We start from the raw sequence: 24,818 nt of genomic DNA, 5'->3' as shown, positions 1-24,818 counted from the left end.
ACTGGCTCCATGGGGTCCCTCACAAACTGGAGACGGTTCCTGTGGGTTTGTCTTTAGTATAGCTTATGCACATACTCCACGAACTGAGCATTTGAGCTTGTTCCAGAATCTGGGATAAGCCTATGTTGTGAAAACTGAAATGCTCAAAATAGCACATGCATGTGAATGGACACAGGGTGCTAAAATTAAATTAACCCAGGGGTTCTCAAACTGGGGGTCAGGACCCCTCAGGGGGTCACGAGGTTATTAGTGGGAGTCATGAGCTGTCAGCCTCCACGTCAAACCCCGCTTTGCCTCCAGCATTTATAATAGTGTTAAATATATTAAAAAGCGTTTTCAATTTATAAGGGGGGGGGTGTCACAGAGATTTGCTATGTGAAAGGGGTCACCAGTACAAAAGTTTGAGAACCACTGAATTAACCCTTCTGGAGCCTCACAGAATGCAGAGGAGGGGGGTCTCCCTTGGTAGGGTTGGGAAGGAGATTGCTCTTCTCATGTGATCCCTCCCCCAATGGCTAATTTTAAATGAAGCTACCCTCCCCTGACATGAATCTCCCTATGGCACTGAAATTAAATGTAGGCTATAATTTGGCATCTGAGAAGTGAAAGGGATGGTAGCCCTAATGGAAAAGTTAACAGCTTGGCTCTTCTGCAAGCCTCAAACTGCTGAATGAGCTTTAGGGTAGGGAAGGTTATGCCTCCCAAACAGCCTGCCCCTGCCCCCATCCAACCCTCACCCACTTCCTGCCCCCGACTACCCACCCCCTCGAATCCCCGACCCATCCTGCTCCTTGTCCCCTCACTGTCCCCCAGAAACCTCACCCCCAACCACCACCCCAGGACCCCACCCCTGTTCCCTGTCCCCTGACTGCCCCGACCCCTATCCACCCCCCACCCCCGCTGAGTCCTGACAGACCCCTGGAACGCTCACAATCCAACCTTCCCATTCCCTGTCCCCTGACCGCCCCCCAACCTCTGCCCCCTCCCTATCCCCGGGACTCCCTGCCCCTTAGCCAACCCCCCCGGCCCCAGCTCCGGCCCCTTACCCCCGGTTCCCCCCCTCACCTGGAGCAGATCCAGGAGCTTCGCTCCACAGCTGCAGCGTGGATCCGGCGGGGCCTCTGAGCTCCACCCCGCTCAAAGCCACGTGGTCAAGGAGCGGGGCTGCGAGCTCCATGCCGAGCGGAGGGAACTCACAGCCCTGCCCCCTGACTACGTGGCTCTGAGCGGGGCAAAGCTTAGGAGCCACGCTGCAGCACTGTTCAGGGATGCTGCTGGATGCGCTGAGGCTCCGGGAGAGGGGCAGAGGCGGGGTCGGGCTGGGGGAGGGAGCCTCAGCCATTCTCATGGGGGCTCCGGTGGAGCCTGGGGCAAATTGCCCCACTTGCCCCCCCCCGGGTGGCCCTGTCCTGATCACCTTCCTCTCCTCCAAGTGCTTCAAAATGGATTCCTTGAGGACCTGCTCCATGATTTTTCACTGAGGTGAGGCTGACCGGTCTGAAGTTCCCCGGATTCTCCTCCTTCCCTTTTGTAAAGATGGGCACTATATTTGCCTTTTTCCTATCATCCGGGACCTTCCCTGAAGGCATGAGTTTTCAAAGATAATGGCCAATGGCTCTGAAATCTCAACAGCCAACTCCCTCAGCACCCTCGGATGCAGTGCATCTGGCCCCATGGACTTGTGCATGTCCAGCTTTTCTAAATAGTCCTTAACCTGTTCTTTCACCACTGAGGGTTGCCTCCCGCATTCAGTAAGGGTCCCACACTTTCCCTGACCACCTTCTTGTTGCTAACGTACCTGTAGAAACTCTTCTTGGTGCCCTTCACATTCCTTGCTATCTGCAACTCCAATTGTGCTTTGGCCTTTCTGATTACACCCCTGCATGCTCAAGCAGTATTTTTATACTCCTCCCTAGTCATCTGTCCAAGTTTCCACTTCTTGTAAGCTTCCTTTTTTTGTTTAAGCTCATTGCAAATTTCTGTTAGCCAAGCTGGTCGCCTGCCATATTTGCTATTCTTTCTGCACATCGGGATGGTTTATTCCTGCGCCCTCAATAAGGCTTCTTTAAAATACAGCCAGCTCTACTGGACTCCTTTCCCCCTCATATTAGCCTCCTAGGGGATCCTGCTCATCAGTTCCCTGAGGGAGTCAAAGTCTGCTTTTCTAAAGTCCAGGGTCCATATTCTGCTGCTCTCCTTTCTTCCTTTTGTCAGGATCCTGAACTTGACTATCTCAGGGTCACTGCTGCCCAGGTTGCCACTCACTTCTATTTCCCCAACCAATTCTTTCCTGTTTATAAGCAGCAGGTCAAGAGGACCATAGCCCCTAGTTAGTTTTGCCAGCAATTGCACCAGAAAGCTGTCCCAAACACTCTCCAAAAACTTCCTGGATTGTCTGTGCATTGCTATATTGCTCTCCCAGCAGATGTCAGCATGATTGAAGTCCCCCATTAAAAACCAGGGCCTGTAATCTAGGAACTTCTGTTAGTTGTCCAAAGAAAGCCTTGTCTACCTCATCCTCCTGGTCTGATGGTCTATAGCAGATGCTCACCACAACATCTTGTTGCTCTTGCCTCTAAAAACTTAACCCAAAGACTCTCAACAGGCTTTTCTCCAGTTTCATACTGGAGCTCTGAGCAATCATACTGCTCTTACATACAGTGCAACTCCTCCACCTTTTCTCCCCCATCTGTCCTTCCTGAACAGTTTATATCTATCCCTGACAGTACTCCAGTCATGTGAGTTTTGTGATTTTGCAGCTATGAGGTTCCCAAGCTGTGGTGGGGCAATAGATGGCACGCATATCCCTATTTTGGTACCAGACCACCTTGCACCCCAGTATGAATTTTATAATGAGTGCTGCGTGTGTAGTAATAACATTGCAAATGCGCCCATTGCTATTATCTGTGAATGATTTCAGCCCAAGACAGATGTTGTGACCTAATATAGATGACTTAAGTTTCCATAAATAGACTTTTATTCCAAACCCAAACAGACATTTATAACTGAATAAAACTTTATAAATACAGGAAAAAGAACCTTTGAAGGGGAAAAAACACATTTCCATTTCACAAACACACAGATCAGCCTTCTCTCTCACAGGTCAGTGTATGTGCGGCTGTGATTGCCTGTACTCTCTCCTGGGATGGAGTGATAGGGATAGTGCAGCGGCCCCAGATGGCAGGTAGAATGTGTGGCGGGGGTGTATAGGGAGGTCCTAGAATGCAGTTCTCAATGGGCTGCAGAGGGAGGCAAGCATGGAATTGTTGAATCTGAAGATCAACAAGAGGCTCCAGCATTTCTATCTGCCGCTTGAGAGGTGCTAGCATCTTCTGCTACACGTCTCTCTCCTTTTCCTGGGCCTTTCTCCTCTCTGCTCGATCCCCATCCATGCTGTTTGTAAGGCTGATCCTCCAAGCCCTGTGTTTGGTATCTGAAGCACCAGAGGCTTGCAGGATCTCTTGGAACATGTCATCCTGCCTCCTCTTCCTTCTCCTCCTCATCTGGCTGAGCTGCTCCACTGGTGTAGATGGAGAGACCCTGAAGGACACTGTGCATCTTTGCAGCTGGAAACGAGGTTCTATTGTGAGTGTATTCACAAGGTAAATGGAAACGTGCTGTACTGAACTCACTCCCCTTGATGCACACAAGTTCAAAGCACTGAATTCACATTTCTTCTTGGGATTCATAGAGCATGGTGGCAGTCCCAGCTATGGTGAGTAAGGGGGTGAGTGGGGACAATAAGGTAGGGTGATACCTCACAGGCATGAGTATATGTGGATAGGGCAACTGAACTGAATACTGGCACTGTTTTCCACAGGTGGTGGTGATTTTAGCTGATATCTCACTCCTGAGGGTAACAGAGGCTAGTGCATGCATTCAGCTGCAGACCGGGTCAGTATGCTGTTAGCCTGTGTGCTGCATCGGTGCCTGCTGAAGTAATTGCTGACTGGTGTGGGAAAAGTGTCCTACCATGGCAGAAGAAATAGGGCAGCCCTCCCCAGCAACCTTTGGCAGAAGATGGCAGACTACCTCCAGGAAAGTTTCCTTGCGATCTCTATGGAAGAGTCACTGGACATCCTAGTGCACATAAACTATTCTGTAGGGTCCCCTCTGCCTAAGTGTAGGGGGGAGTGAGAAGCAGATAGTAACTCTTCCTCTACTGGTTATTTCACTACCTCTTCTAGCATGATTATAAAAGAGTAAATGAACAGATATGTCCCTGCAACATCAAAGCAAAGCGCAAACTTACCAGAGGTTCCTTCCTCTGTATCACCCTCACCCGTACTGGACTGTAGGGACTGGCCAGGAGTCAAAAACAGGTCCTGGCTCACTGTGCCACTGGATTTTTATTAGTCTTGAGTGTGGCCTAACGATTCTGGCATCTAGCTCCAGTTCTATTAAAATGACATTTTTTTTTAGTAAAACAGACTTACTCTGGCTTCTTGGAACTGAAATTTGTTATTTTGGGTTTAGTTTTTCCCTCTCATGTATGCTCACCATCTTGTTAGGAGGACAAAGGAGCTACTAGCTACTTGTTTTTAAAGAACCAAATAGATCAGAGAGCCAATATATGTAAACATCAAATGTTACATTAATTTTGGAAACAGACACTGCATGTATAGAGACTTTAGGGCAAACATTCAAATTTATACTAACAGTGGGCTGAGCTGTATCACCGGAGCACGGCCGCCTTCTGTGAGACACCATTGTCCTGGATAATGTCACAACTCCACAAAACTTGATCTTATTACAGCTTTTTTTTTTTTTTTGGCCAGAAAACATTTGCTGTTAAACTGTTTTGAAACACAATCTACTTCCCCTTGCAGCTGTCCTGTCGTTAATCCTTTAGCTTCTCTCACTGCAGATGCTTTGTTGCTAAATTAACTCAATGGCAGCCCTTTCAGAGACATTTTACAGATAACATTAGGACTCTCCTGATGAAAGAGGTATTAGTGGATGGTACCTGAACTTCTTACATGTACTGGGTCTCTCCCTTCTATCCTCCCATCCTTTTACTGTTAGTACTTAACTGGTCTAGTATTTGTATAAGAAGTGGGCTCAAGTTGCAAAATAGAGATCTGTATGCTGAACACTCCAAAATTGGGGGAGGGGACCATTCAAATCTGGGATTTTGTTTGAGCCCATCTCAGAGGTGATCTACACATTGAATAAAAATTTTGGCCAAACCTTGACTTCCAATTTCACATATTCAAAGCTCTGTTCTGAATCCAGCTTGTTAGTTTTTTTCTGGAGAAGACCCTAGACATATGGTATGCATTTATTTCTGGCTTGGATCAGGCCAAAATCTTAGGATGGTGGAAATCTTAAGAGAACAATTTATTTGACCAGATTTCCAACTACTGCCGATCAAAGTCATGTGAAAAGTGATTGAAAGATTTTGATGCCATTTAAAAAGGTCAAACACAACCCTTCTGAATAAAGTGAACAGCATATCTTGGTCCTTGTTTCTAACCAGATGTAATTTCACATGCAATATTGCAATAAGATTACACTGCTCTACAGCCAAAATGCTTCTGAAATAAATGTAGTCAAACTTTACTAATTCTGGGTCACTGAGAACGAAAATGATGCTTAAAATTGTTGATTGGCTCTAGTTTTCAAGTTATGCTATTGGGTCAGTATATACAACCCTTGACTTGGGAATAGCGGAGGATAAGTGAGTTATAAAGGGAAGGGATCTCAATTTAAACCAGAAATGACTAAAATACATCTTTCCCCACCCACCCCCAGAAGTGAAGGGAAAACAATCCTCTCGACTTTTTACATGTCACCCTCTTTACTGAAAATGCTGCAGATAGATGCGGATGGTGCAGCTCCAACACATCACATCCTTGCCCCACGCTATGGATGGCTGATGGTACAATATGGCTGGGTATCCCTCATCATCCATCAGCCTTGGCACATGGGGGTGCAAAAAAGGACTGTAACCATGCCGACTACCATCTGTCAGGGTCCCCAGTGTCAGGAAAACCCATTTTTTGGTAGATGGTGCAGTGGCTGGCAACCCATCGTCATCATAGCAACAGGGGCTGAGCGCCCCCAGCCACCCCCCCCCATGTAAAAAGATTCAATAGCCCCCTGACTAGCAGCAGAGGATGCTGTCCTCCCCTCCCTCCCCACCCTTTCCTTCCTATCTGACTCTACTACTCTCTGGAGCTGAACTCCACTCTCATTCACTCAATTCACTGTCTTGTCTTATTCCTGCATCATCATAAACTGGAGGAGAGGTGGGCGTGAGGAAGACAAGCAGGCACTCACTGCTTGGACTTGGACTAGGGTGAGCGCAGACATGCTCCTGCGCTTTGTGCATGTTCTGTAGGACTCAGGCAGAGGACAGGAGAGCCCCAGTCTGCAATCCCCATCCCAGTTTCATCCCCTAACTGTCTAGTTGATATAAAAAAATACTTGATAATATAACTGTTCTCTAATGTTTCTTTAGAGATGTTCTTTGAAGAGAGGGGGGGGGGGGGGGGGGACAACAGGGTAATTCATCAGGTACAGAACCACAGGCAAGGGGGGCAGAGAGGGGGGCAGGGATCACACACAGGTCACACACACTGCAGTCCTGGTGGTTTGGTATGGGTGTGTGTGGGTGACTGCACATCCCCAAGACTTATTTTGTGGTCCGGGAAGAAACTACCTTCTGCAGGCATCTAAAACAGACCCAGTTCTTGTAGTGTAGACATACCCTTTGACTGGATCTATGAATAAATCTATGACTGGGTTCGGACAGTACTTGCTTTTTAGGCAAAACAATGAATGATGCAATCTGAAGCTGGTATTGCGTCATACATGATATGAATTGCATCATGTTATTTCTAGAAGTCATGCATGATGCAATCATAACGAAGCTTACATCACTCTGCTGAACAAATTGCCCTATATCAGCTCTAGAAATCATACAGTGTCGTGCTCTCTTATTTGTCAGTGTTTGATTTTGCAAAGGGACACATTTCTGTTTAGCCAAAGTGAGCAGAGATGCCTCGTACTTGTGTGAACAGTGCAGATAACTTCTGCTATGTTTGTGGTGAAGTGACTTTTGCATCACAAAAGCACAGTATAACCACTATGGTTAAGAAAGCCTATCACCTTTATTTTGGCTGCAAAATTGGAGATCAGGACAAGAGGTGGGCCCCACACATATGCTGCAACACTTATGCAACAAGTCTTCGCCAGTGGTTGAACAGGAAAAGGAAATCTATGCCTTTTGCAGTGCCAATGATTTGGAGAGAGCCAACAGATCATACCAGCAATTGTTACTTCTGCATGGTGCCTCCAATTGGGAAAGGTGTGTCAAAGAAGAAAAAGTGGACTGTTCATTATCCAAACATTCCATCAGCTATACGCCCAGTACCCCACGGAGAAGGACTGCCGGTTCCTGATGCACCAGAATCACTCTCACTTGAGTCAGGCGAGGAAGAGGAAGAGGAAGAGGATGAAACTTCTGGTCCTGAACCATCAATATCACAGGACCCACATTTTCTCCCATCCTCCTCCTCTGAACCACACCTCATAACACAAGGTGAACTGAATGACCTTGTCAGGGATTTGGAACTACCCAAGAGTAAGGCAGAGCTGTTGGGCTCCAGACTACAGCAGTGGAATCTCCTGGCAGGTGATGTTAGGGTTTCCATGTTCCGTGACCGTCAAAAGGATCTTGTCCCATTCTTCTTCATGGAAGGTGATCTTGTAGCCTGCAACAACATCGATGGTGTGATGGCAGCCCTCAACATCATTCACGATCCAGATGAGTGGAGACTGTTCATTGATTTATCAAAGACGAGTCTTGAAGCTGTTTTACTGCATAATGGCAATGTTTTGCCATCAATTCCAGTTGGTCATGCAGTCCATATGAAGGAAACCTATGACAACATGAAACAACTTTTGAGGTGCATAAACTATGACCAACATCAGTGGCAGCTTTGTGGCGATTTGAAGGTTGTTGCTCTCTTGCTTGGTCTGCAGACTGGATACACAAAGTACTGCTGTTTTCTCTGCGAATGGGATAGTCGTGCAAGAGATTCCCACTACATCAAGAAAGATTGGCCACACCGACCGTCATTGGAGCCTGGGAGGAAAAGTGTTCAGCATCTACCCCTTGTTGAATCAAGGAAGATTTTACCACCACCTTTACACATCAAGCTGGGTCTGATGAAGAACTTTGTCAAGGCCGTTGACAAAACACAAGCAGCTTTCAAGTACCTCAGTGGAAAATTTCCAAGGTTAAGTGAAGCTCAGATAAAGGAAGGTGTCTTTGTTAGTCCTCAGATTCGTGAACTTCTTCGAGATGATGCATTTGACCATGCACTGCGTGGCAAGGAAAAGACGGCATGGAAAGACTTCCAGTTAGTGGCAATAAATTTTCTCGGAAACAACAAGGCAGACAACTACAGGAGGTTTTCCACCAACAACCTCAAGGCATACAAAAGCCTTGGTTGCAACATGTCACTAAAGATACATTTTTTGCACTCTCATCTAGATTTTTTTCCACCGAACTGCGGAGCAGTGAGCGACGAGCACGGAGAGCCATTTCACCAGGACATTGCAACAATGGAGAAACGCTATCAGGGCAAATGGAGTCCATCAATGCTTGCAGACTATTGCTGGACAGTGACAAGAGATGCTCCATTTAATGAATACAAGAGACAAGCCAAGAAGCGCTGAGTAGACACTGAATAGGACTAAACTATGTACATAATAGTTTTTTGCCTTTTGTTTCATAATAAATTTTATTTAGATAACCCTTTTGCTGATTTTTAAAGTGTTACATAAACAGGACAGGTGAAATATCATGTAAAGCAACCATGAAAAGACCTAGGTTTACAATTTATGATTAAAACTCTACTATTTACACAATACACATAGACATAAAATGTAAAAACTTAAATATCTTAGAAACAGTAGCCAATCAATTGTTTTAATTGTCATATTTGAATTCAGCACATCAAAATACATAATAAATAGCACATTTTATCTCTGAAGCAGATGACTTCTCAAAAATTGTAGACCAGTGTTACTTTAAAAGGTCTGAAAGGTCCTAACTTTTTTTCTGAAATTGACTGGTCAGTGATCAATTCTAAAAATAATTAGATAAAAATTGAATTAAAAGGGGGTTTCTGGAAGTTCCCTAGAACAAAAACAAATAGAGCGAAGTTAATATCTCTGGTAAAAGGCCTGAGGTTAGTCTCATGCAGCAGCTGGCCCTTATCCTTTCAAGCTGTTTGTGAAGGACAGAGATCACTTACCAAGCACTCTGCTACAACAGCTCTGAAAATTGCTTCTTCATTGGAAGCCATAACATGGCCTTTCTATTCCTTGTTTATGGATCCCCAAGAGAGCATCTTGGTCCTCTTATCCTGCCGGAAAAGGCCTTTTTTTTTTTTTTTTAAACCACAATATTGACAACTGTCACACGCTAAATAATAAACACATATTGACTATCGCAGGGGTCAGCAACCTTTCAGAAGTGCTGTGCCGAGTCTTCATTTATTCACTCTAATTTAAGGTTTCGTGTGCCAGTAATACATTTTAACGTTTTTAGATGGTCTCTCTCTCTAAGTCTATAATATATAACTAAACTATTGTTGTATGTAAAGTAAATAAGGTTTTTAAAAAGTTTAAGAAGCTTCATTTAAAATTAAATTAAAATGCAGAGCCCCCCAGACCAGTGGCCAGGACCCAGGCAGTGTGAGTGCCACTGAAAATCAGCTTGCGTGCCGCCTTCGGCACCCGTGCCATAGGTTGCCTACCCCTGGACTATCGTCCACATAAATGGCTCACTTTAGTTTGAGCCAACCTCCCACTTGTCTCCCACAGATGAAAGCCTGAACAAATGGAGCTATTTCAACATCTTAGGTATTTCTATTGCACCCTATTGATTGCATTGAGGTAGTACAGTATCTAGATGGGATTGACACCAAGTCTTGAAGGTCAAACTCCGCTTTGTTACAGTGAGTGGGAGAAGCAAATTCCAGATCTTCACAAATCTAATCTTAATTTTTGTGTCTACGCTTATGGAGGGAGGTAGTGTTCTCAGGTAGCCAGGATGTGTACCAGATAGAACTTTATATCATATTTCAAAATAAACCCCTTAGATAGCACCTGGAAGAAGGTTGGAAGCCAGTGTAGTCTTTGAAGAATTGGAGATTGATTATCTGAAAAGTTAGTTTAGTTCAGTGAATATAGTTCTACATAGTACAATGAACTCATCCTGAAGTCTTCCCTGGAAACCCAGGTTGGTACCCACTAGAGGAGAGTGCTTCTACTTTGAGCCAGTTATCTAGAATACAGGAAACATGAAAAGAAACTATGGTGTTACAGTGGGAAACGAGTTAAATAGCTGTCTCTGTCATTATTCAAAGTTCTGTATAAAAACGTGATTTTTTTCACATTCCACTGGACTAAAACTGGCCTAGGAACATGTTTCTTTAATGCTGCAGAACCCATGTTGTGGCTGCCAGTCTGTAGCTCAGGAGCACTGGACTCTTGGAGCCAATTACTGGGGCTCTCTAATTGGCTACACAGAGACCACTATTGAGTACACAAGATACACTCTTTGACCCAATGGACTGAAGTGCTGTCTCAGCAGCATATCCAGGATGGGGGAGAGAGGGCATGAAATTAAACCTGGCTTTGACACATGGCAGTGGTTGACCACAGGTCTAGCCTAGAATATGTCAATTTAGTGTGAAATCACCTTCTGCCTTCCAATACCTAGACACAGTGGAGTGCCCTGAAGATACCATTAACTCTTAGAGCACTAAAGTATATTCTTCTTCAGATGCTGTAAATTAGAGTTTAGTAACCAATCTCTCCTACCTTGGCTGCTATCATGACAGGCATAAGGAGGAGGTAGCATGGGACCTCCACCTTCCTCAAGATAGACTTCCCAATGGTGCCCCCCCATGACGATTTGGGTGATTTGTCTATATACAACTTATGAATTCTGGTTGTTATGAAATTGCTGTATCTGGGAATGCCTGTGTGTGGATGTGGAATCCGCCATTTACTGACATGGGCTGCAGTACAGTATCTCCCAGACCAGGGACAATGGAGAATCATTAACGACCGTGAACTAACCAAACAATGGGTATGCTAAGGAGATTGGCCGAAGCTAGCTTTTGCAATTAGTCTGCAGGGAGGGTGAAGTGAACAGAGTGGAAAATTCCCAAACAGTACAAAGATGACAAAGCAGTGCTTTAAAAAGGACTCTCAGGAAGAAGAAAGGGAAAAGGGTTTTGGAGGCACAGGAAGCATTCGGGAAAGAGATAAGCAGGCTTTCATAGCAACGGTGTGGTCTGATCTAAGTGCAGGATGAGCCAAGCTCAGAAAGAGCTAGTTACAGGAGAGAGGGGGCACCAAGATTATGAAGAGAAGCCACGTGCAGGAGATGGAATCTGGCTCTGCCCACGTGGAGAAGAGGACTCTGCCCAAGTCCAAAGAACTCCACAGAGTGGTGAGAAACCTGAGCCAGGGAAATGCATTTAGGTATATTTGTTATTTTGTATAGCTCTGTGTATTTCCCATTCTACTAAGTAAAGAGTAATAGAGTTTTACAAACCTGTGCAGAGTGTCTGTAGGATTTCACTACTGTGTATCCCTGAAGAGGCAAACTGTAAACCCAAAAGCTCACACCTCTGGTGGGATCCTGGGGAATACGCACTAGATGCGGGGAAGCTAGGGGAAGATGACACTAATTCCAGGAACTAGGCAATCAGGCTTCAGGGTACCCCCTTGCCACGAGAGCATCAAACACAAGTCCTGCACCTGGAGTGCATGCCTACAGGCCCAAAGCCAGGGACAGTATCTCAACTCTGCCCAGCCCCAGCAAGCTAAGGGCATGTGGGAGTCAGCATTTGGATCCTCTCATACCAGTCTGGTGAGTGTCCAGCAGGGGGAGCTCAACCAGATCTGTGAAAGACACCCCTTCCACGCCCCAAAATTAAACCAAAACAAACATTTGCAACAAGCAGCCAAGAAATCTGGCTACTGTCAAACCAACCTGGCAGCATCTTAAATTTATTATCCAATCAGCAGGCTGGTCCCATCTCCCCAGCCCTGTGGAAGTGACAGAGTTGGAAGAGCAAACCAGGGGAGAAGTAGGAATGGAATTCTGAGAGGTGGATTAAATGAAGAGAGCAAACGGTTTGGACACACAAAGGTTATCTTTCAAAAGGCTCATTCTGGTAGAATTGTGAGGTCTACTCAGAAGGTGTTAACCTGGCTTTTGGAGCCAGCCATTACAGCCCTATTGAGTTCTACTGAGGTATTTATGGTCTTATATGACGCACATCACAACAGTGTCTGAGCACCTTGAGACAATAAAGCAAACACCACCTCCATATTGAGGATATCCAGCAAGAAATGCTGAAATTTATTCATCAAACTTTCATACATCCAATAAAGACCTCTGATTTTGTACTTATAATTTAAAACAGCTGTAGAAAAGGAAACGGTGAAATGTGCTGTATTAAAGTGCAATGATGTGTATAAGATCACAAAAATAATGGAAAGGATGCTGCAATGAGACAGCTGAAAGGACACAGTTTCATTACAGGACTGTTTGAGAGCAACATATTTAAGTAAATTATGTTACAGATCATTTACAAAATAACTTACAAACAAGAAGGCAAACCAATATCTCTGCACATTGTTATTTCATTATCACATATCAGGCTAAACAGTCCTGGCTAGCAGTTTAAGATAATTTAAGAAGAAACAGATTAATCCTTTTTTGGAAATGATGCATAAAGTAAAAACCCTGACCAGCCTTCATACTGCAGTATTGCAAGAAAACTAAGTATTTATGAATTGTAAAGTGACATTTTCAGCAGCATGAAGACTATAAATACATCTTTTACATTGAGATATATATATATATATATATATACACACACACACATACACACAGACACACACATATATATGTATTTATACACACATTTATGCACTGGCCACAGCCAGCTGCATTTTGATTGTAACTGGGATAGGAACCGCTTCAGGAAACTAGAAAAGTAAGATCATTCTTTTGAGGCATTTCTCTTTTAGCTGTTCACATCATTAAGTGTAAAATCTAGATTTCTTATATTAAGATAGACTTCTAGGTGCTGAGCACCAGCAGCTCCCATTGATTGCAATAGAAGCTCACTGCGCTCAGTGCTTCTGAAAATCAAGCCCTCAACACTCCAGATTATTTTAAGTAATACAGTACAGAGACCAGGAAAAAAATGATATTCCAGCATAAGCAAAACATTTTTAAAATTGATACACTGTTTGCATTTGTAAGGCTGAACTGCAAAGAATATCTGAGGTGATAATTTACAGTATTTACATTATGCCCTGAAAAACTGTATGTTTATGATTTCCCTCCCTTTAAAAAAAGGATTTAAAATATTTGTCCACAACACAGTCCAGATTTTTTTTAAATAAATAAAGTTATTGCCCCCCACCCTCCCATTTTATAGAAAAAAATACACAATTGTTTAAATTTTTTAATCCTTTTGAGTAAATCTACAAACATACATCCTTAGCTAAAAGGTTCAGGTTTCTAATTCTCACAATAAATCTTCAGCATTACAGTGTAGCTAGCATAGTTTCATTTGCCTGCAACCATCTTCTAACTGTTAGAACTGAAGATAACCACATTGTATTACAAATCATTAAGAAATCACTTAAGTAATACAAACGTTTTGTGTTTCAATGTGTACCTTAGTAATGAAAAATAATTTTGTATCAAACATGCTATTAAATTGCCAATGTTATGTAAACACAGTGATCCTTGGTAAAGAACTCGGTTCAGAGGCCAAAATACCGCAAAAATGGCCATTGGACACAGTAAAAAATGCTGGAAAAGATAAAATAGTCTTTTCTTTTGATGTTGTGGTCAGTGAATTGTCCATTTCTTTTGCACCATAGCCTGTGAAGATGCATTTTACTGCAGAAAGCAGAGTGCTAAAAATTCAAGACAAGAGAATGGCTGGACCTACATTTAATTCCCGGTTATTGTAAAAGACACTCCATATACTGCATTAACCCAGAAGTATCCTTACAGAAAGGTTTTTGGGAGAGTGAACTGTAAACTCGGATTTCTTATCCTTATTTCTATATTATACAATTATTTTTATTTCATTATTTTACAATAGGATTTACCACAGAGGAACACATTCCTGTCTCGTCCTGTTCTTCTTCTGGTTGTGGTAAAATGGTGTGTCTGTAGAAATCTGATGGCAATATCCATGGGAAAATGTATGTTGAGATTCAGACTTCAGATCAGAAGCTTCTAGAAGATCCCATTTCAGATCATTTACTTTTCTTTAGAATCTCAGATTCCACATACTTTTCACTGAGCTCTTCCTAGGGATGGCTCCGTAAATCACCATTTAAAACATGAGACAGACAACACATAGATACTGGATCTCCATTTCAGTCCAACGTTCAGAAGTCTGCATAAGATGCTGGAAGTTCACAGGCGACTTGGGGAAATGTTAGCATTAGCCCTTGATGTCTCAGAAGCTGGTGCTGCCAGCATTGCAACTTTCATTATAACTTGATGATGAACTCAAAGTACTGCATCCAGTGCCTGATTCTGGAGTAGGAGGGAAAACAATCACAAGAAACATGCTATGTCTTTTGTTCTTTCAAAATGTGTACTATATAAATGTTTAGCTAAACTGACCATTGCCACATTTACAGTTAATCTCTTACCAGAGCTGCTTAAAGACTGAGCTGATTTTGAGTTGCCTATGAGCATCAATAAATTGTTCGCTGGCACCAAACCTTCTTTCCCCGTGCTCAGATTCTTCACATACCTAAGAAAAGAATTTTACTGTCAAACTGATTAATTTTTTAAAATATATTCTTTATACACACACACAAATTCTTCCAAGTATATGACATCACAATTGATGAGGTACTTGTGTGCATTTTCAAGCAGCTACACACAATTTTCCATACCAAATTCTGTCCTCCCCATCCCCTTCACGGATCAGCTGAACGAGGTCTCCACTTTTCACTGCAAGATCTTCAGAACCTTTTTTGTCATAATCAGTCACAACGGTGTATTTACCAGGAGTCTAAATGCACAGAGGAAAAACAAAACAAACAAATTAAACTGTACAGTAAAAATAAAAGATATTAAGCAGATATTGACTTTTGTACTGCAGGGGTAATTTGTTTTTTGTTTTTAAACCACAGTGAAGTTGAGGTGAATATTTACCTTGAGGGACAATAAATGTTGCTATTCACCCAAAATGTGAAGTCAGTATATGTATTCTCACAAACATCATGAATGACTTCCTGAGAAACATCTGTCCATCTCTCCATTATATCAATTAATTTAAAAAACAAAAAAACAACCACCACCCTCATTCAGGTTCTAAACAGGAGATTAAATTTAAAGTCCAGAAAAAGCTCAGATGAACCAGTCAGGGAACCAGAGATTTATATATGCTATTTCATTGGATAATATGGTTTTCTAACTCACTATTATTCATTACTGAGGCAGTAAACAATAGACACCTGAGTTACTTTTCACAGTTCTTTTGTACGTAATATAAACAACTGCAGATGCTATGAGTCCAAATGACAAAAAACTTTCACAAGGCACTTATGCAAACCCAACCTTAAATTGAAATCACCGTGAAGTGGGATTTTTGGTTTTTTTTTTTTTGGCTGCAAGTTCAAACAAAATTCCCATGTACTAGATACAGTTACTGTATTAATTAGCGATACAAATTTCACTAAATTGGTAAGAAAATATTTCTGGTTACCAGCTTAATCTCTCCTCCATCTTCTCCTTCTTCTTCCTCTGCATCTGATGAATTAAGTGGGTCCTCAGCACTAGACCAACCATCATTTTCTTCAGAGGCATCAAGTGAATGAGATGTTTTAGCCCAACCTTGGTAAACAAATAGCCTATAGTTATTAACTTTGCGAAAATGTCCCAGAAACAAGAAAAACTCCCACTGACTTCAATGAGACCAGGATTGCACCCAAAGTGTGTAATAGTTACTTACATATCAAGTAGAAATGGGAGGAAAATGTTAGGTTGGAAAATATTTATACCCTTGGGGCCAAATTCACTGCTGGCACAATTCCTATGAAGTTGTGCTATTTTATGGCAGTGGTGAATTTGGGCCTTAATGTTTTTAAAAAGAAAATAAGCAGAAAAGAAAAAAATCCCTCTTTTTTTTTCACACACACACACACACACACACACACGGTGTACAGCTGTTTTTCTTGGGAGGCAGTAGAAACGGAAATTGCTTCCAATTTGTGTGTTGCTGAGGGCTGGTGGGTAGGTGTGACAATCAAAGAAGCGTAACTGGATAATCAGATGGTGGCAATAGTGGCCTGATTTTCCAAAATTGCTGAGTACCTGCAGTTCCCACTGAAGTCACTGACTTCAGCACCTCGGTAGATCAGGTTGTTATTGTTCAAAGCCAAACTGGGACGACAAACTGCACAGTAATACTACGAGAATTCATCATGATTAAAACTGTTGCAGTAATCATCCCAGGAACAAAGATGTATGTATCACATTGTAAAGCGTTATTTTTCTCATGACAAGTAATGCAGGCTAACCCATTTAACTTATTTACGATGCTGAATCACATCCAGGGTGCACAATTTGCCGTTCCAAATAAAATCAAACTAAGGTTGCTTTTCACTGAGGTCAACAGGTCCTTAAAAGAACAAAGTAACCACAAACGTATGCATGTGGTTCTTAACCATAAAAGCAAATCATGATAAAACAGATTAGGAAAGTTTCAGAATTAATTTTTTATGATAAATTTCTGTTCAGGACAAATGGTTACATCATTAATACCCAGTGAAAAGAATGACAGGAGGAACATTCCCCAAGCCAACTTTAAATATAAAAACACGATAATAATCAGTTATGTTGGTGGTGGTGGGACCCAGCATTTTTGCTTTCCATGGAATCTACGAGGCAGTTTCTATTTCCTGCACCATGTGCCCAGACAATACATGTTACAAAAAGTGTTCTAGTACTGGCAGAGTAAAGCCAAAACAATCTCTAATCCACAGCACACCAAAAACATAGGTTCATGTGGCCCAGGACTGATACTTTACCTTGCCTGCGCTGGGCTGCTGGTAGAAGATTAGAAGTACTGAGCCATTTGGCCCTGTCCAATGTTAATACTGAACTTGCATCTGTGAAAGAACTGAGTAATAAGTTCCAGCTTCATTCCACTCAAATTTCATTTTTAGCTTAAAAGTTACCTTTATTGCTGGGCTTGTGAGATGCAACTAGAACCCTTTTCATTAGTTTTAAATTAAAAAACCAATATAATAGAGGAAAGTAATTTTGCGGTCTGTTCCTGGTGCTCAATTCTTCCAGGCTATCGTTTACAAAAACAGAACAAAAACAGGGGACTAAACTTGGTGTTTGCCAATTATCATTCTGCTCATATGTTGCATCCTGTTTCTCCCACTCTTTGGGGGTATTGACCACCTCTTACCATGTGTTCATACAGTGCCCAGTGCTACTGGGCCCCAAATCTTGGTTGGGATGCTAGACACTACCGGAATTCAGATAACAGTAGTGTTACTATTCATGAAGGGTAGCATTTGAGTTAAAAATAAAAAAAAACAGTCAAAAGTGATTCTACATCCACATTGGGGAAAAAACACAAAAGCCCACAGAATTTCCAAGAGTGATTTCTTATTACTTTCAAGCAGGACTAGCCCAACGCTGACAAAACACCAAACTACAAAAAAATGCCCTTTTTTCCCAAATAACTGTCTACCTGAGGAACATTAGAAAGGAAGCAAAAGAAAAAGGCAGAGAACCTATGAGAAAAGAGATTGCTAGAAAAGAAATCAGTAGGAGGGTATAATTCAGTTACAGGGCCTGATTTTGACTAAACTTGCACCAGTTTTACACCAGTCATTTCAACTGAGTGGCACAGCCCATCTATCCTCCCAAGGCTTTGGTGGGCAGAGGGAAGGCAGAGTGGTGGAAAGGAGGTGCATGACAGGGCGAATGTCAGGACATTTTAAATTTAGTTTCTTGATTATTTGCTTTCACAAATCAACAGTCTATTCAAGGATTGTATTTGAAATCTTTGCTGGGAGCTCAGGATAAGCAGCTTGTATTGTAATGGTACAAATGGAAATGAACAAACTTCATAGGACAGAGAACCTCAATGATATAACAGTATCATCATCTGAGTGTTTTCTAAGGTATGTGCTTTCTAAAAACATGGCTGTAGGATCTAACTCACACCCAAATATATGAATTAAAAATAGCTTTTTCATCAAAAAGCAGAAGCTGTCACGTGAATTGGATTTGGATTATCTGAGCCACCAGGACAAAATCATTCTTTCTCCAAATCCATATAGAGCTCTACAGAGGATAAGGTACTGGACTGGACATCCAATTTCCATTCTGACTCTGCAACAGACTCCCATAGGATAGTCTTCACCTTTCCCTGCATCTTCTCAGGGAACCCCCCTCTTAGAGTTCCCAGACCCTTGCAAAGACTCCTGAGCAAAACTTTTCTTCCTTGTAATATCCTCCAAGTCCAGACCTTTCCACACTAGCTGGGAAGTCTAGCAGGTTTGGCTGGTTTCCTACAGAGCTCAGATGTCACAAACCTTCAGATTCCACATGTGTAGAGGCTGCACACACACTTAGAGTGCATTGAACACCCTGCAGCATAGGCAAAGTGAATAATAGAATATCAGAGTTGGAAGGGACCTCAGGAGGTCATCTAGTCCAACCCTCTGCTCAAAGCAGGACCAATCCCCAACTAAATCATCCCAGCCAGGGCTTTGTCAAGCCTGACCTTAAAAACCTCTAAGGAAGGAGATTCCATCACCTCCCTAGGTAATCCATTCCAGTGCTTCACCACCCTCCGAGTGAAAAAGCTTTTCCTAATATCCAACCTAAACCTCCCCACTGCAACTTGAGACCATTACTCCTAGTTCTGTCATCTGCTACCACTGAGAACAGTCTAGGTCCATCCTCTTTGAACCCCCTTTCAGGTAGTTGAAAGCAGCTACCAAATCCCCCCACCTCATTCTTCTCTTCTGCAGACTAAACAATCCCAGTTCCCTCAGCCTCTCCTAATAAGTCATGTGCTCTAGCCCCCTAATAATTTTTGTTGCCCTCCGCTGGACTCTCTCCAATTTTTCCACATCCTTCTTATAGTGAGGGGCCCAAAACTGGACACACTATTCCACATGAGGTCTCACCAATGTCGAATAGAGGGGAATGATCACATCCCTCGATATGCAGGCAATGCCCCCTACTTATACAGCCCAATATTCCATTAAGCCTTCTTGGCAACAAGGGCACACTGTTGACTCATATCCAGCTTCTCGTCCATTGTAACCCCTAGGTCCTTTTCTGCAGAACTGCTGCCTAGCCATTCGGTCCCTAGTCTGTAGCAGTCCCTGGGATTCTTCTGTCCTAAGTGCAGGACTCTGCACTTGTCCTTTTTGAACCTCATCAGATTTCTTTTGGCCCAATCCTCTAATTTGTCTAGGTCCCTCTGTATCCTATCCCTACCCTCCAGCATATCTACCAGCTTCTCCCAGTTTAGTGTCATCTGCAAACTTGCTGAGGGTGCAGTCCACGCCATCCTCCAGATCATTAATGACGATATTGAACAAAACCGGCCTCAGGACCAACCCTTGGGGCACTCCGCTTGAAAGCGGCTGCTAACTAGACATGGAGCCATTGATCACTGCCCGAAGATCTAGCCAGCTTTCTATCCACCTTATAGTCTATTCATCCAGCCCATACTTCTTTAACTTGCTGGCAAGAATACTGTGGGAGATTGTATCAAAAGCTTTGCTAAAGTCAAGGAATAACACGTCCACTGCTTTCCCCTCATCTACAGAGCCAGTTATCTCATCATAGAAGGCAATTAGGTTAGTCAGGCATGATTTGCCTTTGGTGAATCCATGCTGACTGTTCCTGATCACTTTCCTCTCCTCTAAGTGCTTCAGAATTGATTCCTTGAGAACCTGCTCCATGATTTTTCCAGGGACTGAGGTGAGGCTATAGTTCCCCAAATATTCCTCCTTCCCTTTTTTAAAAATGGGCACTACCTTAGCATTTTTCCAGTCATCTGGGACTTCCCTCGATTGCCATGAGTTTTCAAAAAGATAATGGCCAATGGCTCTGCAATCACATCCACCAACTCCTTTAGCACCCTCGGATGCAGCGCATCCAGCCCCATGGACTTGTGCTCGTCTACCTTTTCTAAATAGTCCTGAACCACTTCTTTCTTCACAGAGGGCTGGTCACCTCCTCCCCATGTTGTGCTGCCCAGTGCAGTAGTCTGGGAGCTGACCTTGTTTGTGAAGACAGAGGCAAAAAAAAGCATTGAGTACATTAGCTTTTTCCACATCCTCTGTCACTAGGGTGCCTCCCTTGTTCAGTAAGGGGCCCACACTCTCCTTGACCTTCTTCTTCTTGCTAACATACTTGAAGAAACCCTTCTTGTTACTCTTAATATCTCTTGCTAGCTGCAACTCCAAGTGTGATTTGGCCTTCCTGATTTCACTCCTGCATGCCTGAGCAATATTTTTATACTCCTCCCTGGTTATTCATCCAATCTTCCACTTCTTGTAAGCTTCTTTTTTGTGTTTAAGATCAGCAAGGATTTCACTATTAAGCTAAGCTGGTCGCCTGCCATATTTACTATTCTTCCTACACATCGGGATGGTTTGTTCCTGCACCCTCAATAAGGCTTCTTTAAAATACAGCCAGCTCTCCTGGACTCCTTTTCCCCTCACGTTATTCTCCCAGGGGATCCTGCCCATCAGTTCCCTGAGGGAGTCAAAGTCTGCTTTTCTGAAGTCCAGAGTCCGTATTCTGCTGCTCTCCTTTTTTCCTTGTGTCAGGATCCTGAACTCGACCATCTCATGGTCACTGCCTCCCAGGTTCCCATCCACTTGCTTCCCCAATGCTGTTGGATAATGCCACACCCCAAACCTGCAATACCAGCTAGGCTTTCACATGGTTAAAGATACGGTTGAAGAAGCCTTGGAAAGTGGGGTTTGGAAGAAGAGACTGTTCTGTAAGGGAAATATTGCCTGAGTGTGTACAAGAAGGGTGTGGAACCAATGTCATGGAAAAAACAGCCGATGACAATATTGTTGTGCACACACTATCATATAAAAGCAACAAAGAATCCTGTGGCACCTTATAGACTAACAGACGTTCTGCAGCATGAGCTTTCGTGGGTGAATACCCACTTCTTCAGATGCAAGTGGTGGAAATTTCCAGGCACTATCATATGTGCACCTACACTTATTTGATATGAATATTACATTAGAGATCTATGGCTTATTGTGGAGTAGAAAAGGTGTTATCACTCTACCTCTTAAACCAAAAGGAGTTGGATCACTCTTTACTTCATGTCGTTTAGCTTTTTTGTCAGGGCTGGTAGGAGAAGCTGCAGTAGGATGAATAGGCAAAAAACACAGAAGAGAGATATTGAAGAACTGGAAAAAACAGAATAGGTAGACTGCATGCTAAATACCTTTGAGTTTAAACTGGAATACAGTAAATGGTTTCTGATTAATTTATTTTAGTTGCCATTGATTGATTATAACAAAAGGAATTAATTTTTTGGGTATTACATCCGTTATGTGCTAAACTGGCAAGGATATTTTTACAATTACAGATATGAATATATGATTTTTTTTTCTAAAAACTGTAAATCAACAGAATACAGTTAATCTGCATTTTAGGTGCAAACATCATATGAACATGATCATTTTATTTTGGCAAAATTAATTCTACAGCAATACCTGGTCCTGTCAGAAGGATCATTGGCAATGTCTGGTTTTTAGCAGTAGGAGATGGAGTTTCTGTCAAGGCAAGCATGGAATATTAGTGCTTACCTCATATGTGCTTTGAGTATTATACACTATGCTGATAAAGTCTCTCCAGAAAGAACTCAAAGGTAATCAGGGTTTAAAAAGACATGTTAAAAGGATGCTTGAAAGTCACGTGTTGTCATACTAGTGCAATGCAGATTATTTAAAGGGAGTCATCCAAAGCAAGAAGGACTCTACAACTCTACAAATGCATTTATTTGGCAACAGGAAGCAAGGAAGTATCTCTGACTCAGACCAGCTCCTGTTTCAGAGCAAAACTGAAGACCTCTTCTGAAAAGAAGTAGGGTGACCAGACAGCACGTATGAAAAATCAGGACGGGGTGGGGGGTAATAGGAGCCTATATAAGAAAAAGCCCCAAATATTGGGACTGTCTCTATAAAATTGGGATATCTGGTCACCCTAAAAAGAACTGAATTCTTATTTCCTTATATCCTTGAAGATAGCAGCACTCCTTGCACAGCCTTGCATTAAGTACTGCAGATTTGAGTAATAAGAAGTCAATAAGAAAACACTTCTAACAAAATATTGGTTCCCTACTGGTTTTAATACAGATGATAACCCAGAGCAGATTCACTGAAAGTGGAGCATGTTGCTGCTCATTCACTCTGAGGCAGGCAAATGAGCTTTCCACTGCTACCTTCCTTCAGTGTTTCCACTGGAGATAGGGTGACCAGACAGCAAATGTGAAAAATCAGGACGGGGGTGGGGCGTAATAGGAGCCTATATAAGAAAAAAAACAAAAATCGGGACTGTCCCTATAAAATCGGGACAACTGGAGATGAGCAGCTTAAATACCTTCTGGGGACTCCATGGAGGGAACGGATATGTACATAAACTGGATTCAGCATGCCCCCCGTGTCACTCTGACCACTCCACTGTCCTGGCTAGCACCAGGCTCTAAAACACCCTATCACCAAGTGTAAGGGAGATTATAGGCACTTGGTACTCTCCACCCCCCCAGTGGACTTTCTACCTCAGGTAGGGCCTTTGCGAGGGTCTATGATAGCAAAAACTAACTTAAACTTAGTAGAGGAGCTAAGCTATATATCCCTATATGCATGTATATATTCACACAGAAACACACACTCAACAGACCGACTGCATCCTTGCTTGGAAAACAGAATCTAGGTTGTTAAAAATTTACCTTTCTGACTTTTGAGGTTAGTAAAGCCCTGAAGTGTAAAGCGCTTTTTTGACAGTGCAGAGCATTCTGAGGTAGAACTAATTACTGTATCATCTACAAATGAAGAGAGAGATGGAAAGAGAGAAAGGGGAGATACACATGAAAAGGTCAAGGCAAAATCATCCAACACTATGCCAGGGAACTAGCATTTTGAGGGAGAAATAAAAGACAGAAAGTTCACGCATTGCAGAAGAATCCAAGCAACAGTTTATCACCACTTTGCAGACCTTTACATTTAGAAGTGGTCTAGCGGCTGAACTCAGTGATGGGAACCAAATCAGAGGAATAAAGGACTCTTCATCAGAATACTCTCGGCAGAGTTTTAAGAGAGTTTTGAGGTAGTGTCAAGACATTTGTCCAGTAAAAGGGAAATCTGGGAAACAATCAAATCTGCAGGGTCTAGCTACAATGTTGGCCTTGTAACAAAAAAAGCCCCAAGAGCAGGGGTGGGCAAACTTTTTGGGCCAAGGGCCACATCTGGGTGGGGAAATTGTATGCAAGGCCAGGGCAGGGGGTTGGGGTGTGGGAGGGGGTGCAGTGTGCAGGAAGGGGCTCAGGGCAAGAGGGGTTGGGGTGCAGGAGGGGTGTGGGGTGCAGTCAGGGGGCTTAGGGCAGGGAATTGGGGGGTGGGGTGCAGGAGGGCTTCGGGCTCCGGGGTGGCAGCGGCACCACACCGGGGCCAGAGCAGGCTCCCTGCCTGCCTGCCCTGTCCCTGGCCCCACATCAGACCAGGAAGCGCTGCGGCCTCTGGGGGAAGGGGAGCGGAGGGCTCCCTGTGTGTTGCCCTTGCTGTTCCTCCAAGTACCTCCCCCAAAGGTCCCATTGGTAGTGGTTCCCCGTTCCTGGCCAATGGGAGCTGCGGGGGGTGGTGCCTGGAGGCAAGAGCAACGCACGGAGCCCTCTGCCCCCCCGCCCGGGGGCCGCAGGGGCATGGTGCCAGCCGCTTCTGGAGAGTGGCGCCAAGGGGGACAGTCCTGCGGACTGGATCCAAAGCCCTGAGGGGCCGGATCCGGCCTGCGGGCCGTAGTTTGCCCACCCCTGCCCAAGAGCATACTCCTAGCTCTCACTTTACATTGGACACTCTCCATTCCCCCTTGGTAAGATACTCTGTGCCCATGGATAATTTAACTGTAACTAAGACTCACCTTTGCCTTTCTCGGGGTACTTTGGTGCTACTGAGGTGACACAACCTTCTGGACTTGTGGGATCAGTTTTTCTCTCTTCTACTTTTTTGACAGTTCTTCCCTGATTCCTTGAAGGACTGTTTATCAGAAGAAAATTAAGACAATAAACCTCCTGTAGTTCTAAGTCTGAACAGGGATGGCAGATATCTGCCCCTTCTGCAGGCCACAAGGCTGCTATTGCTCCTTCCTGCAGACATGCATACTGAAGAGTGTGCAAGGACCACAGCATCCGCTCCCTGGAAAGGTAGGATGGGGACGGTCACCCAGTGATTGCAGCCATGTGTGTTATGGTTGCTGCTGTGGCTGAGAAAGGATTCAGGACTCCTCCCCCCACGCCCCAAGTCTGGTGATCTCTGCCTTAGCAGAGCCCTGAACATCCCTTCTGCTAAGAATGATGGAATGAAGTCGGCTTGCTAGCTGTTACCACTGGGCAGACAGACAAGTGGTGAAGGAGGAAACACAAATGGAGTTGTGGAACCATAAGGGGTTCCCATCTCAATGTTAGATTCCAGGCTGGGGAGGAGAGGGCTGTCTCTAGAACCCTGTA

At 43.5% G+C, this 24,818-nt stretch overlaps 1 protein-coding gene and 1 long non-coding RNA gene across 20 annotated transcripts in view; one reads left to right on the top strand and one right to left on the bottom strand.

Annotated features, from left to right (window-relative positions):
- LOC120401375 overlaps positions 1-24,818 on the top strand; it is a 33,922-nt gene that overhangs the window by 5,679 nt on the left and 3,425 nt on the right. Inside the window, exon 2 of the long non-coding RNA XR_005596418.1 lies at positions 24,326-24,515. This is a non-coding gene — a long non-coding RNA (uncharacterized LOC120401375). The remainder of the gene's footprint in view (positions 1-24,325; positions 24,516-24,818) is intronic.
- The window catches only part of MCF2L (MCF.2 cell line derived transforming sequence like), a 251,774-nt gene continuing 240,406 nt past the window's right edge, over positions 13,451-24,818 (bottom strand). For 8 of the 19 annotated variants that reach the window (XM_039531149.1, XM_039531159.1, XM_039531141.1 and 5 more), the window contains 9 exons: positions 24,233-24,348; positions 23,049-23,141; positions 21,814-21,873; positions 21,381-21,455; positions 17,116-17,196; positions 15,792-15,919; positions 14,977-15,095; positions 14,728-14,831; positions 13,451-14,608 (listed from right to left, as the gene is read on the bottom strand). In XM_039531149.1, the coding sequence (XP_039387083.1) occupies positions 14,529-14,608; positions 14,728-14,831; positions 14,977-15,095; positions 15,792-15,919; positions 17,116-17,196; positions 21,381-21,455; positions 21,814-21,873; positions 23,049-23,141; positions 24,233-24,348 (856 nt within the window). In that variant the 3' untranslated portion in view covers positions 13,451-14,528. The remainder of the gene's footprint in view (positions 14,609-14,727; positions 14,832-14,976; positions 15,096-15,791; positions 15,920-17,115; positions 17,197-21,380; positions 21,456-21,813; positions 21,874-23,048; positions 23,142-24,232; positions 24,349-24,818) is intronic. The other 11 variants (XM_039531246.1, XM_039531270.1, XM_039531263.1 and 8 more) reach the window with 9 other exon arrangements.

Source organism: Mauremys reevesii, linkage group 1 (assembly GCF_016161935.1).
Source record: "Mauremys reevesii isolate NIE-2019 linkage group 1, ASM1616193v1, whole genome shotgun sequence".
In the NCBI taxonomy this organism is placed as follows: Eukaryota; Metazoa; Chordata; order Testudines; family Geoemydidae; genus Mauremys; species Mauremys reevesii.
Note: the sequence above shows the minus strand (reverse complement) of the source record. Positions and strands in the feature narration are given on the sequence as shown.